This window comes from Apodemus sylvaticus, chromosome 9, assembly GCF_947179515.1.
Source record: "Apodemus sylvaticus chromosome 9, mApoSyl1.1, whole genome shotgun sequence".
Taxonomy (NCBI): Eukaryota; Metazoa; Chordata; class Mammalia; order Rodentia; family Muridae; genus Apodemus; species Apodemus sylvaticus.
The window spans coordinates 27637835-27650468 of record NC_067480.1 but is presented as its reverse complement, the minus strand read 5'-3'; the positions used below and the strand labels follow the sequence as shown (position 1 = coordinate 27650468).

The 12634-nt window shown below is 47.7% G+C and overlaps 1 protein-coding gene and 1 long non-coding RNA gene across 12 annotated transcripts in view; one reads left to right on the top strand and one right to left on the bottom strand.

The window, feature by feature from the left end:
* Positions 1-12634, bottom strand: part of LOC127692967 (uncharacterized) — a 57596-nt gene that overhangs the window by 2984 nt on the left and 41978 nt on the right. For 3 of the 9 annotated variants that reach the window (XR_007979557.1, XR_007979560.1, XR_007979558.1), the window contains exons 2-4: positions 6201-7276; positions 5470-5632; positions 4619-4713 (exon numbers count right to left, since the gene is read on the bottom strand). This is a non-coding gene — a long non-coding RNA (uncharacterized LOC127692967). Of the gene's footprint in view, positions 1-4618; positions 4714-5469; positions 5633-6200; positions 7277-11597; positions 12404-12634 lie in introns of those variants that run through there. The other 6 variants (XR_007979559.1, XR_007979553.1, XR_007979554.1 and 3 more) reach the window with 6 other exon arrangements.
* Armc9 (armadillo repeat containing 9) overlaps positions 1-12634 on the top strand; it is a 128870-nt gene that overhangs the window by 100274 nt on the left and 15962 nt on the right. Inside the window, exons 22-24 of one of the 3 annotated variants that reach the window (XM_052193603.1) lie at positions 5545-5660; positions 10971-11107; positions 12365-12452. In XM_052193603.1, the coding sequence (XP_052049563.1) occupies positions 5545-5660; positions 10971-11107; positions 12365-12375 (264 nt within the window). In that variant the 3' untranslated portion in view covers positions 12376-12452. Of the gene's footprint in view, positions 1-5544; positions 5661-10970; positions 11108-12364; positions 12453-12634 lie in introns of those variants that run through there. The other 2 variants (XM_052193602.1, XM_052193604.1) reach the window with 2 other exon arrangements.

The following is a 12634-nucleotide window of genomic DNA, read 5'->3' as shown; positions in this document are numbered from 1 at the left end:
CACAGCTCAGGGTGGAGCAAAGCCATTGTCACAAGGCCACATGTGCATTGCTAGTGCTTCCACCATTCAAAATGTCCCTCTAAGTTGCCTTTTGTCATCCAGATCTGTGACCCGAAATTACCAACCTGAGAAGTTTGTCTTTCGCAATCGTGATGCATAAAAGAACTTGATGTCACATCTCATAACTGCCTGTGCCAGATGAGGAGAACTAGCTGTATTAGTGACTTTTACTATGAGCAAGCAGCTGACAAACGCAGCTAAAGGGAAGAAAGGTTTATGTTGGCTTACAGTACAGGAAATATGGTCTGTCTTGGCACAAGAGGAAAATATAGTGACTGTCACAGCTTGGCCCATGGCAGCAAGAGTTGTGGCATGGCTTGTTCATGTTGTTGCCATCAGGAAGGGCCTGGAAGGGCGTTGTTCCTGAGTACCTGCTTTCCTGAGCCACAGTGCTGCCCCTTCGCCCCCAGAGAGCTATGTATCAGAGTACGCAGCACCTCTATACCCAAGGCAGGTCACGCCAGATGCTGGAGAGGAGAGTAAGTTACTCTTTCAAGTTTACAAGAGACCATCAGTAGTCAGGTCTAGCATGCTGCTTGCCTGTAATTCTGGTGAAGCAAGAGAATTCTGTACAGATATACCTTGTGCCTTAGTTACTCTTCAATTGCTCTGAAGAGACACCATGACCAAAGGTACTTATAAAGGAGAATATCCAACTGGGGACTTGTTTACAGTTTGACCATCCCAGGGATCATGGCAACAGGCAGGCAGGCAGGCAGCAGGCCGGCAGGCAGCAGCGTGGCAGGCAGCAGGCCGGCAGGCAGGCAGGCAGCAGGCGGGCGGGCGGGCGGGCAGCAGGCAGGCAGGCAGGCAGGTGGGCAGGCAGGCAGACAGGTGGGCAGGCAGGCAGACAGACATTGTGCTGGAGCAGTATCCGAGAGCTTACATCCTGACCCGCATTCAGGAGGCAGAGAGAGGAGACTTTGGAACCTCCAAGCCCACCCACTCACTAATGGCCTTTTCTTTCCTTTACCAGCCTCTTACCCCAACCTCTGTACCTCAGCTAATATCCTATGATGACTGCTCTGTGAAACTGGGAATGTGTAGCACAGATCTCTAGTCTCCAGGAAGGGACCCTAAAGCAAAGAATGCAGTGAAGATAATATCTGATTCACACAGGAAAGACCATCGTTGATAAAGACAGTGTCTGGGACCAGTAGTAAAGTCCTGTTAGCCCTCCCACCTGTTGATAGACAGACAGACAGACAGACAGATGGGCACTGTAAACAGACTGAGTTGTGACTTTACTCTCTGTGACTATAAAAAGTGATGTAGAATTTCTGAGTTGAAAGCCAGCCTGGTCTACAGAGTGAGTTCCAGGACAACCAGGGTTACACAGAGAAACCCTGTCTAGAAAAAACAAAAAGCAAGCAAACAAACAAAACAAAATAAAACAAGTCATGTCACTCCTTCAGGATAACTTGAATCCATGGTCCTGAACCATGGTCATTCATATTTGGCACAGAATAAATTATTTCCTTTACAGCAGAGGTGTTATTTTACATTTAAAAAGTATGATTTTTTTTGACATCTACATTAGGATGAGTTTGTAATGTTTCCTATTGAGAGATAAAAGATGACAAGAAATATTTAACAAGGCATGTTTGGACAGAATTTTCTTAGCCCATGAAGTTCCGACCAGGAATGTCTCTCCTGATAAGGAAGGTCAGCTTTCACATGAAGCTTTTATCACATGTTTCTATGAAGAAAAGCAGAGAGGTCAGAGGCTATTCTTACATCTGCTCTTTCTCAAGTGTCTTTTGCTCAAAATAACCTGTATGCCAAAGTGACCTGTTTAGGAATAATACTCTACCACCCTCACCTATGAGGCTTACAAGCATTCATGTTTCTTTGCACGCTGAAATTTGAAAATGCTCTGACAACATAGTAAATCCCTACACCAGGATATCAAAGTATTTGACCATGCTTGACTAAGTCATAAAGTTTTCCTACTAAGCTCAAAACAGATGGGGTTTGAGCTCAGCTCCGTGTGTCCCTGGCAAACTAAAGAATTGTTCTGCTCATTTCAGGACCAAGTGACATGAGAGGAAGTGACAGGAGGTTGGCACGGACAGAGAGCAGCATCAACTGATATCATGCAGGCAAATGCCCCTCCTCTTGCAGATCTCAGGGCAAAGGCGTCCTTGTGAACACAGCACTAGGACCTCCCCTAAAGCCTTGAAGCCCGGGCTTCATTGGCTCTGTACCTCTGCCTCCCTGTCATCACTTACATGTTGGTTGTGTCGTCTGTCGGTCATGAGATGACTGACAGCTACTGCCACGAATCTGTAGTAAAGTCAAGGGGCCAGTCACATAAGCCAGCTACGCCCACCCCCAACAGCGCTGTCCTTGAAACTCACTCTGGTGTCCTCCATTTTTAATGAGTCAAAACAAGATCGTGTGACCCCCCAAGCTACAAGGGAGTCTGAGAAGATGAATTATTGACACATTACTATGTCAATGTTCTGTTGGTGAAGAAGTGAATAGTAATCAGCTAGCAGGGTCTGTTGCTTCCAAGTTATTTCTTATGTGTACAGAGATGATGGATGGTTGGATAGATAGATAGATAGATAGATAGATAGATAGATAGATAGATAGATAGATAGATAGATAAGTAGATAGATAGATAGATAGATAGATAGATAGATAGATAGATAGATAGATAGATAGATAGATAAGTAGATAGATAGATAAGTAGATAGATAGATAGATAGATAGATAGATAGATAGATAGATAGATAGATAGATAGATAAGTAGGTAGATAGATAGATAGATAGATAGATAAGTAGATAGATAAATAGATAGATAGATAGATAGATAGATAGATAGATAGATAGATAGATAGATAGATAGATAGATAAGTAAATAGATAGATAGATAGATAGATAGATAGATAGATAGATAGATAGATAGATAGATAGATAGATAGATAGATAAGTAGGTAGATAGATAGATAGATAGATAGATAGATAGATAGATAGATAGATAGATAGATGATAGATACATTTATTATGCAGGGAAGAAGTGGTATTTGTGTGGGCATGTGCATACCTCGCATACATGTGGAAGTCAGAGGACAACTTGTGAGAGTCATTTCTCTCCTTCCACAATGTAGATCATGGGGAATCAAACTCAGGCTGCCAAGCTTGTCACTAGCTGCCTTTATCCACTGGCCAGCCTGCCTGCCCAGAAGCATACCGAGATTTTCTTACAGGCATGATGGCACACACCTATAATCTCAGAACTGAGGAGGTTGAGGCAGGAGGATTGCAAATGTAAGGAAAGCCTAAACTACATAGGCCTTGCCCCCTCCCCAACCCATCCCCAAAACACAAATGAGAGTTGAGGGGTGTAGCTCAGTAGTAGAGCACATGCCTGGCTTGCACTCAGTCAGGATTTCATGTTTAGAAATGTAAAAAGAGAGGGAAGAAAGAGGCTCAGGGGAACATCATTTAGCTTCAGTTGAGCACTGTGGTTGTTATTGTTGTTCTGCTTCTGTTGTTTCTGATAATTTTTTTTTAAAAGATTTATTTATTTCATGTATGAGTGCACCATTACTCTTCAGACACACCAGAAGAGGGCATCAGGCCCCATTAGAGATGGTGGTGAGCCACCATGTGGTTGCTGGGAATTGAACTCAAGACCTCTGGAAGAGCAGTCGGGTCACTTAACCACTGAGCCATCTCTCCAGCCCCACTGCTGATTTTTTAAGGCAGGCTCTCACCAACAGCCCAGGCTGGCCCAGCACTTGAGATCCTCCAACCTTGGCCTCCCTAGTGCTGGGCCTTCAGGCATACAACAGGCCTGATCAGCCTTTACCACTGAGTAAACTGTGTAAGCCATGCGCTGCATCATTGTTTAGTGTGGCTAAAAACTCGTTTGGCATCAGGAGAACCTTCTTCTCCCAGCCCCTCCATCTGGGATCCAGGTGGAGGGTGTTCTCTCAAGCAGGACGCAGAGTCACGCCCTTTGTTACTCACGCCTAACGTTCCTAAGGCATTTGCTTGGAATTCAACTTGAGGGGCCCTGCCTAGTGGGCGGGCACAGCCCAGGCGAGGCCACTGAGAAGTCCCTCGGGTGTCCCGCAAGCCCAGCAGGTAGGAAGGACATTCCGACTTATAGAAATGGCTAATGAATGGTCACTCTGAGGGCCAGATGCCTCACTGGGTCCTATTTTCAAACATCAGAAAAGCAATTATAAGTGATATATTAGTTGGCCCCGTAGGAGGCACTGGGAGGCGTGAGCTCCGTGCAGCAGAGGCAGCAGTGCCCTCAGACTCAACTGGAAGGAGCCCTCGTGGCACTGACCCCCTTCTCTAGAAACTTACCTCCCGGTTTTGTTTCAGTCTCACTAAGTACCCCAGGCTAGCCTTAAACTTGATATACATCCCAGGTGAGGGCTCCTTAGGAAGGCCCATTTAGTTACTAGCCTAGCAGAGCTCTCTGCCTCCCTCCCCGATGCTCACATACAGGCGTGCCCCACTACACCAGGCTGAAATGATGGCTTTTTGCTTTTTCTTCTTCTTAAATCTGCCTGTTTTTTTTCTCCTTTCTCACCTTCAAAAATCTAGTCCTCTTCAAAGCTTAGAGCAGCTACTGTTCTCTTGACTTCTTCCCATGGCTTTCTGAGTCCTGTACTGCTCCGTGTGACCCTGTAAGAAGTTAAAAAGACTCCTCTCCTTAGGACTTTTGTGTTCTCAAGTGACCTGAAGCATGGATCCTCTTACTTTAAGCACCCCCATTTTTTGTTTTTGTTTTCTTTATTATTTGGTATTCATTATTACTAGGCATGGTGTGTGTGTGTGTGTTCATATGTGTGCGTGTGTGTGTGCATGTGTGTGTGTGGAGGTCATATCTCCTGTCCACCCCTATTGCTCTCCACCTCACACAGGATCTCAGCAGACCTGGGGCTCTGGGTCTGGCTAGTCCCCTTAGCCTGTTCACCCCAGGCTCCCCTGTCTGTACTTCCAAAGCTAAAATTACAAGCTAGACACCATGTCTGCCCGGCTTTTGTGTAGGTGCTGGGGATCTGAACTGTGTCCTTTTCCACCCCCCCCCCCACGCCCCGTTGGTTTGTTTGTTTGTGGTTTTTTGTTATTATTTGGTTTGGAGGCTTTTTTTGCTCTTTTTTGATGCAGGGTTTCTCTGTGTAACCTTAGCTGCCCTGAAACTAACTCTGTAGACCAAGCTGGCCTTGAACTCAGAGCTCAGAGATCCACCTGCCTCTACCTCCCAATTGCTGGGATTAAAGGCTTCGCTTTGTTTTGTTTTTAGATGGAGTTTCATGTAGCCCAGACTGGCCTCTAACTTGCTGTGTAACTGAATTCTGATCTTCCTGCCTCTTAAATGCTAGGAATACAGGTGCCTGTGAGCCTGGTCTGAATAGCATCGTGTCCCTGGAAACTTACCTCCTTCAGTTCTCTCTGCTTCCGGGTGGGCTCTTAGGGACCCAGGGTCTCAAACCTGTTTCCTCCTTCCACCAGATCATGACCAACACGGGGAAGGCACGGAGGAGAGGGCTGGCCAGTGTGCAGTGGAGTGGGGATGAGCCCCTTCGTCGGCCGGTCACCCCTGGTGGCCACAGGACAGGGTGCCCAGTGTAAGTTCGGGATTCAGGAGGCGGGAATCTATTTTCTTAAACTTTGCTTTGATTAACTGCTGTGTATATGCATTAATGCATAATAAAACATTCATACTGGAAAGCATTCTCTTTATTGTTTATCTCTTGAGGATTTTTGGAGGGAAAACAGTTGAGGTCCCATCTCTCCAATATACACTTCAGGTTTCCTCCAGAAGAAGGTGGGTGACTGAAATCCCCCGGCCACTTCCAAAGACTGATGTCGACCAGGGTCATTTCAAAGGAAAGTTATTGAGCAATGGCTGGTTCACCTAGTTTGATCTCCTACCCTGTTGTTCATTCCTGTGGCTTCTCCCACAGGCCCCGGTGCTAGGACTGGCGTGTCACAGCTCTGTTTTAGATGAGGTTCTCAAAGCAACTATGTGACCTGGGGCATGCGTGAAGCCCTGGGTTCTATCCCCAGCACAGGAAAAAAAATTAGGAAATTATCCAGGCACTGTTCATTCTCTGCAGCCTGGCTTCTACCTCCTGACCAAAAAAATAAAACTTCATTCAGCTTACCTGGGCTGAGCTGCCAGTCAAGCGTCCCTTCTGGGATCTTCACAGCCTGCTTTTTCCTGTTTAGGGAAAACTGCAAGCAAGCACATGTGAGCAGGAGGTCATGGAGAGCTGGCCAAAGCCTCCAGTTACCCTCTCAGAAAATAGTGGCCTTACAATATTTCATCGGCCACACCACGTTTTCCTTAGTGCCTATCGCTGGACAGTTTGATTCTTTCCCGTTTTCCTGTGGGAAAATGTTATGATAAACAAGGAGGCACTTCGCAGCCAATAGGATGGAAATACCTGTCTGTGTGAGCTCCATGTCACAGCTCCCAGGGACACTAATGTCCAGCACCAGATCTTGCCACATTTTGGCACACATCTGGAATCTACGGCATGACACTTCACGGCCCCCACCGTGGGTCAGTGATCTGAGGTCTGGTTGATTAGCTCCTTTGTACTTCTGTATGTGGGTTTTTATTGTTTTTTCTTTCTTTCTTTTTTTTGTTTTGCTTTGTTTTTTAAAGAGAGGGTTTCTCTGTGTAGCCCTGGATGTCCTGGAACTCACTCTGTAGACCAGGCTGGCCTCGAACTCAGAAATCTGCCTGCCTCTGCCTCCCAAGTGCTGGGGTTAAAGGCATGTGCCACCACCTCCCAGCAGGTTCTTATTGTTAATTATTGATACTCAAGTTCCTATACTGTCCTTTCCCCTCTCACACACAACCACACACAACCAGCACTTTCCACCTGCAGGAAAACTGAGAGAAAACCACACTAAAGAGATAGACCTCAGCATATTCCTCCTACAGAGAGCTGTGCCAGGTGCCCGTGCATTGAAATGTCACACTGTACCCATAAATATATGCAAACACTGTGGTGATTAGCAGGAAATGTATTTTAAAAAGAACAACCACGTTACCACGCCTATGAGTTAACAGTAGTGTGAGCTGCGTCAGCAAGCTGTTCTTGCCCTCATATCTGCAGTGTTCTTTGTCTTGATCGTGAAAATCATGAGAGATGAGTATTCGTCAGTACTCGATCAAGTTTATAAACATGATCCATATGGGATGGAAGCAGGAAGAGGAACTAGGAAATTTCTGTTGGACACGGGAAAGAAGAAAACAAATCTTTTTAATTTTTAGGAAATAATTAAAACCCTGGCTTCACAGCAAGACAAACATGATGTAAGGACATTTTAATCAGAAATGACCATGAATCTGACAGGTGTAGCATCTCACCATGCTGCACTGTTCATCCCTGGGCCAGACGACCTGCTCTGTGGAGAGACCCTTGAGCATGCTTTTCCTAGCATGTGGCTCAGCCGGCTCCCCTCCTGAGGTCATATCTGGAAGGTGTTTGGCCAGGGTGGACCTGCCCAGCCATACACACACCCTGAACCTGTTGTCCCACCCTCCTTGAAGCAGTGGCTGCCCCCAAGTCCCTCTGCCAGGTAGATTCAATAAACTTTTTTTTTTTTGAGACAGAGTCTCATTTTGTAGTCTAGGCTGCCTGCCCTCAAACTCACTATCCTCCTGTCTCAGCCTCCTCAGTGCTGTGATTACCACCACCACCTCCAAGTTCAACATTGTTTGCCTTTCTATAACCAGTGGGGTGTAAACTCAGTCTTGGGGACCCCAAAAATAAGTGAGACGTGATTCCTACCCTCAGAAGCACTGTAGCAAGAAACGACATGGAGAGATCCTCTCAGCAGGACATGGTAAGAAGGTGGCAATACTCAGAAACACCCAGCCTCCCGAGGGCCATGACTGACTGACTGGTTAGAATTCCTACCTCTGCTTCTTGGATTTACACTCAGGGTATTTGTTTCTTCATTCATAACCACCAGCCCCTGGGGAACCCCCTGGGGAACCCTGCATTGCTTCCAGATAAACCCAGAGTCTTAGCATACCTGGGGATACTTGATGAGTATGTGTTTCGCAGATTCAAGAAGCTGGCACTTTCTGGGTCAGTATGTGCACGGGTATTTGTTACTACACTGATTATGAAGAAATATCTTCATGCCGAATATAGAAGGCTGGCTTCCAAAGTTATGGTAATCAGTACAAAAAGTATTGGAAATGTATAGCAGAATTAAGAACAGTTAGTGACATGGGAAGGTCTCCACGGTGTGACAGTGCTGAGCAGAAAAGCAACCTGTAAGGTACACAGCGCAGAGCCAGACTGCCCGTTGGTCCCAGATTCTTTTGTATATATTCGCCACCATCCCCTTCCTTGGGACAAAAGCCAGGTGTGGTCGGTCGTTGATGCCCTGTTTGGGGACAAGTCTCACCATGCAGCCCTGGCTGGCCTGGAACTTCTATGTAGACTAGACTGACCTTGAGCTCCTAGAGACCCAACTGTCTCTGTCTTCCTAGGGCTGGGCTTAAAGACATACACCACAATGAGACAGGGTCTCATGTAGCTCAGGCTGGCCTGGAACTTGCTATTAACTGAGGATACTTCACCTGGCAATTCTCCTGCCTCCACTTTCCAAGTGCTAGGATTAGAGGCATGTGCCAGCATGCCTGGTTAATGCACCGCTGGAGACCAAACCCAGGGCTCACTGTATGCCCAGAGCCATGTTCCCAGCCACGCGTTTGCATTTTTTAAAACCACTGAAAAGATACCACAGTTAAGCCGTCACCTGTGGGCATCGTGGTGGGGACCATCTTATACAATCTTTGTTTATATCATAAACTCTGGTTTCATCGTCAAGAACAGAAAGACTGAAGTAAACATGGGTACAGAACTCTACCCTGTCTCAGCCTTGTCGTAGCTGTGCCTCCCAGGCCTGACTCCTGTCCACCCAGGCCTGCCTAACCCTTCCGGATGCTGGAGGCCCTCTGCTCCCATCTCTGTACCTAATGCCTCTTGTGCACTGTCTTCTACCCCTCCAACTTCTTCCTTTAGCCTCTCTGCACACTGGAGCGTGTGGTTCCTCCCATTTAGATCCTCCTGCGACTTCCACCAGTCTGGATTTCCTCCCCAGCGCTGTGTGCTCAGCCAGTGACTTCCGGGATCATGGGTGACTTAACCATTCCCAACTCTCGGCACCTCCAGGGCCCACTGCGCCCTTGCAGTTACTAAGCCAACCCCCTCCCAGTGGCTGTCCACCCCGTCCCTGCCGCAGTGGACTGATCTGCCATTCCCAGTTCCTCCTAGATGCTTTGCTCTAGACAATCTGGAGCCCTGATCTGAGGTCTTCACCCCGATCCTACTCGCTGATGGCGTCTCAGCCTAGCTTGCACATAGACAGCACCGCAGGCATCCAGGATCAGCATAGCCACCTCAGCTCCTGCTTCAGGGACTGACCCCACCCCCACCCTACACCCCACCCCACCCCACCCCAGCAACAGGCCATATCCCCACCCTTCACCCTTGCTCTCCTGCCTCCTGCCCTCTGGGCCTTTCTCTCCTGGCTTCCCATCATTCCCTCTTGCCATCCCGTACCCACCATGACCTCGGAAGGATTCTTCTAAACACAGAATCTCATTTCTTTGGCTCCTCTGTCTCCCATGGATCTCAGATCTAAATATCTTTTTCCATTCTTCTTTACCTTGCCTACAATCCCTCTGCCTCTTTCCCCCTCTGGCCTCCAGAAAGCCCCAGCACAGCTAGATGCTGAGAGGCCTACCCCGAAGCCCGCCTCTGACTCAGCGCCATGCTGTCTCTCCTGCTCTGACAGGATGGTCCTTGTCATTCTGATGAAACATAAGGAACTGGTATTTACCAAAAGCCATTTCCCCGATCTGGCTCTAGGCCAGCATAGTCTTGCTGAGTCTGTGGCCACTGTCTCCTTGCTGGAGTGAGTCTCTCTCTCTCTCTCTCTCTCTCTCTCTCACACACACACACACACACACACACACACACACACACACCTAGAGAGCCTTCCTCAGACTTGTCCAGGCTGACCTGAACGTAGAGCCTCTAGTGCTTGCCTGTCTCAAGGACAGCTCCGCCAGACCCGTCTCTTGATAAATCTGAGTATGGTGAGGCCAGGCTGGACCAGAACCTTCCGTCCAGCCATCTCCACCAACATGGGGCCAGCACAGCAACATGCATGAGGGTTAGCATGATAGGATATCACGGACCGCCTCATCCTTGGAGAAGAGGTTTGTGTCTTGTTGGATGGAAACATCAGGGACCCTATGCGACCCACAACTCTTGAGATGTACTGATGTGTTAGACATGTGCTAACCCTTGTGCTGTGCCCAGCAGGTGGGAGGGCTAGCTGCCACCTCCCAGGGCCTGCCGGCTTCTGTCACTGCTCTGTTAAAAGGTAGTTTAGCCAGAGGGTGGCTCTACTTGTCACCCAGCACTTGGGAGAGGCAGGCAAGAAGATCAGAGGTTCAAGATCTTTCTCAGCCACATGCATTCAAAACCAGCCTGGGCTACATGATATTAAAAACAAAAAACAAAACAAAACAAAAAACCCGGCAGATTAAATAATGGCTCAGCAGGTAAAGTTACTCACTCACCACCAAGGCTGATGATCTAAGTCTAATCACCAGGTTGTCACATGATGGAGGAAACCAACTGCTCTAGGTTGTCTTTTGACCTCCATAAGTGTGCCATGGTATACACAGAGACACACAGACACACATTAAATAAATGTAACTTTTTTTTAACTTAAAATGGCAAAACTAAACAAAAACATGTTTTCAAATATCCATTTCCCACAAGAATCTCAGACATAGCCACTTCCCTCATCTTCTTGTAATGCTACCCAGCAGTCAGCTATCAAATATAGTTATCTGTATTTATTGTTTTCTTCATGTTTTTTTTCTGCAGGCTAGGAGACCATCTCGTTTCTCCCCAGAATGCCCAACAAACCAGAAACAGCTGCCTGCGGGCCATGCCAGCCGCTCAGCCAGACGACTACACGGAGAGCAAGCCTGGTGTTGCTGGGCGTGGCACGTTCTCGGCACGTAAGAACGCAGTGGGTGCCAAGCCGGTCCTGAGCTCTTCGGCTCCGGAATCCAAGTGATGAGGCCTGCCTGCTCCTGGGAAGCCCTCTGGCCTCAGCCACAGTCCTGGATCCCAGATGTGCACAGACCTCCATCACACTGCCAGATCTGGTGTCAGCCCATCCTGCAGATCTCATTGAAACAATGTGTCTACTGCTCACATCTGGTGGCTGCCGGAACTAGGTTTAATATAAGACTTCAGAGTAGCGACCTCAGCTTGCTCTCTGGCTTAATCTGCTTTCCATGACTGTAGCAAAATGCCTGACACGCCCCCCAGCCCCACCCCCACCCCCAGTGCTTTGTTTTGTTTGTGCCAGGCTAGGTCAACATTAGGTGTCTTTCTCTATCATTCTCCATCTTGTTTTTTGAGACAGGGTCTCTCACTGATTGGAGCCGACTGATTCAGCTAGACCAGCCGGCCAGCCAGCCTCAGAGAACATTCTGTTCCTACCTCCCTGGTACTGGGATTGCAGGTGGACACCGCCTTGCTCTGGTTTTTGAGTGGGTGCTGGAGCCTGAACTCAGTCTCCATGCGCTGGACCAAGTGAATTATCTCCGGAGCCCCTGGAAGATACTTAGTTCACAGTTTAGCAAACTGGAGATCTAAGACCGAGTAGTCCCGATATTTCAACCCCTAGGGAGGGCCTCTTTAGTTGTGTCATAGCATGATAAATGACATCATGAACATGCAAGTGACCCAGTGCATATGACAAGACAAGAAGCCAGCAGCCAGGAGAAGCAAGGCTTGCTCTTTGATTTAAGGCAATTCCTTTTTGAGGGAACTATGAAATTCCCACAATAATAGACCATCTCGTTTCTCCCCAGAATCAACACCTTCCCCTAGAAGGTGATACCTCTGTGACCTAACCGGCTTGCTCTAGACCCCACCTCTACAGGTCTCACCACCTCCACACTGCCAAAGTGAACCCCTCGGGGGACATTCCTGGCCTTATCTAAACCAGCCCAATACAGACCTGTGACCAAGTTTCAGTGTCTCAGAGTCTCATGCTGAGAGTCCAGCCATGCGTTAGAAGGTTCCGTGGCATCAGAATGTGCAGCGGGGCTCACAAACAGCCCCAAGGTCAAAATGTGCTTTGAAGCATCGAGTCAGTGGAGTTAAAGAGAAACCGGTGGGGCATGAAAGTATTTTTTAGCTAAGAGGAGCAAAAGAGCATTTTGAAACAGAAATACACAGAGCATTTCTTTTTTAATTTTCAGGAGGAAATTGAAAGGATTGTGAGCAAGCCAGATAAGACGCTAATCTCCATTCAAATAGGAAAAGCCACGAAGTAGCAAATCAGATCTCAAGAAGAGAAACATCAGCTCAGGGGCGGTTCAAGTCAAGGACTCACATGCCCAGATTCTGAGGGACCAGCCAGTCATCAAACCCAAAGAAGGGTCCTGTGACTTGGGGGAGAGGGACACTCAAGGGTCCTTTTAGTAATAGGGATCTTCAGAGCTTTTTTGCCAAGACATTGGTCATTGGTC